The sequence below is a fragment of the Aulonocara stuartgranti genome (genome assembly GCF_965226115.1).
Source record: "Aulonocara stuartgranti genome assembly, chromosome: 9".
Classification (NCBI taxonomy): domain Eukaryota; kingdom Metazoa; phylum Chordata; class Actinopteri; order Cichliformes; family Cichlidae; genus Aulonocara; species Aulonocara stuartgranti.
The window spans coordinates 25118346-25123486 of NC_138960.1; the positions used below are offsets into that span (position 1 = coordinate 25118346).

At 39.4% G+C, this 5141-nt stretch overlaps 1 protein-coding gene across 1 annotated transcript; it reads left to right on the forward strand.

The window, feature by feature from the left end:
* The first annotated feature begins 685 nt into the window (after nt 1–685).
* Nucleotides 686–3001, forward strand: LOC309714029 (thiosulfate:glutathione sulfurtransferase). Its single transcript, XM_082546088.1, has 4 exons — nt 686–987; nt 1474–1596; nt 1685–1847; nt 2706–3001. Exons 1-4 carry the CDS (start codon nt 807–809, stop codon nt 2767–2769), a joined length of 531 nt encoding a protein of 176 aa, XP_082402214.1. The 5' UTR covers nt 686–806; the 3' UTR covers nt 2770–3001.
* The last annotated feature ends 2140 nt before the right edge of the window (nt 3002–5141 follow it).

Genomic DNA, 5141 nt, shown 5'->3' on the forward strand with positions numbered 1-5141 from the left:
TGAATACAGTCCAGGCATCATGAAGAAGAGTAATGAAGTTTGACGGCCACGGGTAGGAATGCTTTACTGTAGCCTTCAGTGATGCATCGTGGCTTAATGAGTCTTTTGCTGAACATGCTCCTGCATCCTGTGTGAAGGATTTCTCTAGTATTGACTGTGACCTGGACAGCATCCTCCTTTCTGAAACATCCGTCAGAAAGTCAAGCTCCACATCAACGACGTTGCTGGCCACATGAATCGGATTATTGAGCAGTGCTGTTATGCACTACCCTCAGTCTGCTGCTGCAGCACACCAATAACATAGAGGATTCGACTGGACACCACAGACTCATAAAACATCCTGAGCACCGTCCAGCAGATGTTTTAACTATTCCTTTGAAAAGATAGAAAAGTCACTCTATAAGAGACGTGGTGCTATAATAATAAAAAAAATATTTTTATTCAGGGTAGAATATCACCTGAAAACATTTTTTTAACCCTTTCTTAGCTGTTGTCCAAATCTTACGCATTTCTTTCCTTTACCAGAGGACAGGCATCAATGTTTTTAACTAAGTTTAACTGTTTGTAAAGTTGTATGGAGCTAGTTAGCAAAAAGAAAATGGCAACAAACCTGCTTGATTTCACTGCCCTCTATCGGCAGAGAATGAAAGCCCTTTTACCAGCGGTTGGTGCTATAACTGCTACATCCTGAGATCGGCGCCAAACGCACCATTATTTAAGGAGCACCCCCTCCCAAAAAGAAGGAGAAGAAGCATTAAACAGGCTGAGTGAATGTAGTCATTTGGTGATAACAATAAAGTAGCAGTATGTATTTAGGTCGTGTCAGTTCGTGCGGTCCAGTAGTGTGCATAATGCTGTCCTTCGTGCTGTCCCGGAGTTTTTGCCAAGGTGTTACGGAGGCGCACCGGAGGTGTTACTCGACCTTTGGGTCGACATGTCGGACTTTTTCAACATCGAGTCCGAAATGCGAAGAAGCATCAGACAACGGTAAAACCGTCGTTGTGTCCTGTCGAAATCCTCTTACAGGAATAAAATAATAATCTTATAATACTAGTCCAGCATGTCACTTTGAGTCTACAGATATATTTCTTAGTAACTAATATTAATAGTTTGATCTCATAGTATTTTGTGTTAAACTGCTGGAATGCTGTTTTAAATCGTCAATTGCCCTGACTCTGTGTGTCACAGTCTGTGTTTATGGCTACCTATACTCAGCATTTTCACAGCTGAATGGACTGCAGGTGTACACAAGCAGTTTCTCTCAATATTTCAAAGAGAGGATAATACTGTAGCTTAGCTGTGGCACTTTGATTTCACCCCCACAGTGTTTACCATCAGCAGGGGTTCAAATAACACGTACTCTAATTAAATCAGGAAATGGTGGTTTCACATAATTTTCAACGAATATAAGCACTATAAGCAACAATAAATTAAAACTCTTTCTTCCTGTTTCCTTTCTTTGTTGCTTTTCAGGTTCAGTGGTGACCTACTCAGAGCTGAAGACCATGCTGGCAAGCCATAACATTCAGCTCTTTGATGTGAGAAATCCTGATGAGTACCAGGTTGGACAAATTCCCCAGGCCATCAACGTCCCACGTAAGCAGGGTTCTGAAACTTGTAGGGACTTGTCTGTTTTCCTGCATTTGTAGTTAACATGTGTGTTCTTTGTTGGTATGCATGTCAGTGGACAACCTGGAGGAGTCTCTGCAACTGTCCCCTGAGCTCTTTGAGCAAAGGTTTGAAGTGAAGGCTCCCACGAAAGCTGACGACAACATTGTGTTTCACTGCAGAAGTGGCATCAGGAGCACCAGAGCACTGAGCATCGCTCATCAGCTGGGATTTAGCAAGTAAGTAGTAATACATGTGCTTGTTTCTATGCAAAACAAACCTGGAGATTAAGCACACTACTAGTGGAAATTGACTGTGGGAATGCGATGTGCGTGTTTCCAGGGTAAATTTATGGAGAGGTGATGTCTAATACTGTATGGCGTCACTGAGAGATTTACAAAGTCTGAAAACATTGGGGCATTGCCAAAAACCTGTGTTGCTAGCTCTGTAGATTATGCTGTGGAGTGTTTTCTCTTTCTCCAGAACCAGTTCTAAGGGTATAGGCTAATGGTACAGAGCGATGGTGGAGAAATGTGGCCATTTACAAGTTAAGTTGGCAAATTGGACAGGGATCAGCAACAAAATGGGCAGTTAGGTCACAGACGAGCGTCCTGCAGATCAGGTTATGCCGAGTGAAGATCAGATACACTGTGAGGAGATTAGACTGGATGGCAGGTTTTATACTGCATGCAGTCTCACTGGCTCTGATAGACGGGTTGAAAGAAAATTATTTACTTAGTTTTGTGAATGTGCGATTTCCATACAGATATTTTTCTACTGACAAATCTACATGAAGTCTCATTTGGCCTATAAGGAAAAAAATGTATGTGCATATAAAAACAAAAAAACTCAGACATTAATCATCAATCAATTGAGATAATTAGTTATTTTTACAGCACTTCTGCTACATTTAGATGTCTCCCAAGAAGTCAATCCATGAGATATAAATAGTGCATTCCTGCTGCAGCTGGAGAAGTGTCCTCAGGTGATACTTTGACTTGCTGAACTGTGGGCGACCTTTGAATATAAAGCAAACAACAGTGTTAAGAGATTAAGCTCCTCTATCTGTGCTTTTGTTTTTGTTTTTCCCCCCTCAGGGCGAGACATTTTAAAGGAGGCTACTCAGAGTGGGTCGAGCGAGAAGGAAAGCGAATCGGGTGAAATCTGCACTGAAGTTCTTCAAAGTACTGTTCCTTTTATTCAATGCACTGTGACTGGGATATATTTCTTATTTTGTTCAAGAGTACTGTCAAAAGAAGTTTTTAACAGTTTTGCTGTAACTTTACTAAAAATATTACAAGTGCCCTTTTTATCCTGCTTCAAGATATGACATGAATTGGCAGCTGATGAATATGAAGGTTCTTTAAATAAAAGCTATAAAACATTAAACATTGTGTTAAAATCTTTTTTTTTTCCTTTGTCATTATAAATATCTAATTAGTATAGAAAAAACAACCCACCTGTCCATTTTATATTCAAGTTTTTGGTTGTTTTGTTTTTCTTTTTTCTTTTTACCACGTTGATGTTTCCATGAAAACACTGAAAAAAAGGACAGCACAGAAGTAAAAATACAGGAGACAAGCTCATTAAAATGTTCATTTAAATAAGTGGTGAGAAAAATTTACTTCCATTGGCCCAAATGAGCATGTGGCTGTTTCGCCCGCACTTTGAGCTTATAATAATGGATTGCATTTATATAGCGCTTTTCTAGGCCACCAAAGCACTTTACAATTCCACTATTATTATTATTATTATTATTATTATAGGTTTTTTGTTGTTGTCAGCAGCAGCTGAAGACTACACTGGGTGTCACTCCTCTGAGCTAAGGACATTTGCGTAATAAAACATTGAGAAAACATTTCTTGGTCTGATTAACCCTTATTTCCTGTTGCAACATTTGGTAGAGTTGGTGTAATGAGATCCCTTCCCAGACGCCTTAACCCCCACGCATATCCTGGGCCATTTGACCTCAGTAAATGACATGAAGGGTGGGGCTAGGTTTCACAATCAATCAATACAACAAGGGAAAACAAATAAAATAAAGCTCTTTAGAATACCTAATAAATAAGCAATCCATAGGCTTTTATTATTATGTTTTACGTAATTATTCAACTGTGTCTATTTCCATTTAACATGTCTCCTAATATGTTCTCCTGAGTGTTAGGTATTTTAGTACCATGGGAGCATTTACTGGATATTGTTTTATAGTGACATTATACAGGAAAACTCTGTCATTCAACAAGGTTGAAATACCACAGAGATCACTCCCTCAGCTACATTAGTTTCTTAATCTTTTAGACGCCTGTTGAAGGCCAAATGGTTTGTTTCAGATTTCACTAATGAAAGAACTCTTCGTTTTGTGCCTTGAAAATATGTCGCTGAGATAATCACAATTGTAGCTGAACTGATACACTACACAAAGGATGCTTCTTCACCCAAGGGCAGGAAGACGCTCCCTTATCTTGGTCTGTACTGGTTTAAACTGATAAATCTGCTGTCTCATGAATTTTACCCTCTATATAAACTGTTGTACTTGTGAATAAAGTTGAGTCACTTTGGGAAGACAATCTAAAGCAGTCTCTGTTTTCTTGTTCTCCCAAGCTGCTCCCGAGCTGCTCGTACTAACACGCTGAATGGCATGCTTGAATATTACTTGAGAATATATTTGACTGTGTTACAGACTAAGGGACATTCTCTGCTGATAGGTGAAGGTACATTCTCTGCTGATAGACGTCCACGCCTCGGAGGAAGCCGATCCACGGAGTAGGCCCTGGAAACAGTTTCCTTCACTGAGTTTCATTTTTTTTTGTCCTTTTGCAGTGTGAACATACCCGCACATGCACTGAATTATTTCAATTTGGAATAACAGCAGTTCAGCCTGAATGCCAGCAGATAGCAGCAAAATGCCAGCCAACTCTAAGTGCTTATTTCCATTTAATCTCCAACACTGTTCTTTTTATTATTGTACCATGCCCTATAAGGACTGACCTTCACAGTGGTATTAGTCTGCGCTGATATTATATATATATATATATATATATATATATATATATATATATATATATATATATATATATATATATATATATGCCAGAAAGCTTCTGCAGACAAGAAGGATGGGTCAGATTTCCAGTGGGCACCAAGGACATTTAGGCACTTTTACATGAGTTAAAACACAAACTGACAGGTGGTTCAGGGTGAAAAATGATCAGTGGGCGATTGTTTGTCAGCGGCTGCACAGGACAGGCCATTAACTTCCTGCTGCTCGCTGCTTTTTAAAATGCACTCTACCAAGGCTTTGTAATAAAGTCGACTACATGGCTCTGTTTTGAATTTTTTTTAATTCTGGAAATGTAAACCACGTGGCCTTTATTTGTCTCCAAAACGGCTGTTGTGCTAAACCTCCCTCACAGGACTTTAACTGAATTTTCTCCGGTTTTTTTTTTTTTCTTCCTTCTTTGCAAGCTGGAATGTGTACATAAATGGGAAAAATGGCACCCTCGTGTTGTTTCTTCCAGATCCCACTTATTTGG

Excerpts from the sequence above, each read along its gene's own strand:
- LOC309714029 (XM_082546088.1), top strand. The coding sequence starts at position 807 with ATGTATTTAGGTCGTGTCAGTTCGTGCGGTCCAGTAGTGTGCATAATG. Across the intron at positions 988-1,473 it reads CGAAGAAGCATCAGACAACG|GTTCAGTGGTGACCTACTCA; the intron begins GTAAAACCGTCG and ends GTTGCTTTTCAG. Across the intron at positions 1,848-2,705 it reads CATCAGCTGGGATTTAGCAA|GGCGAGACATTTTAAAGGAG; the intron begins GTAAGTAGTAAT and ends TTCCCCCCTCAG.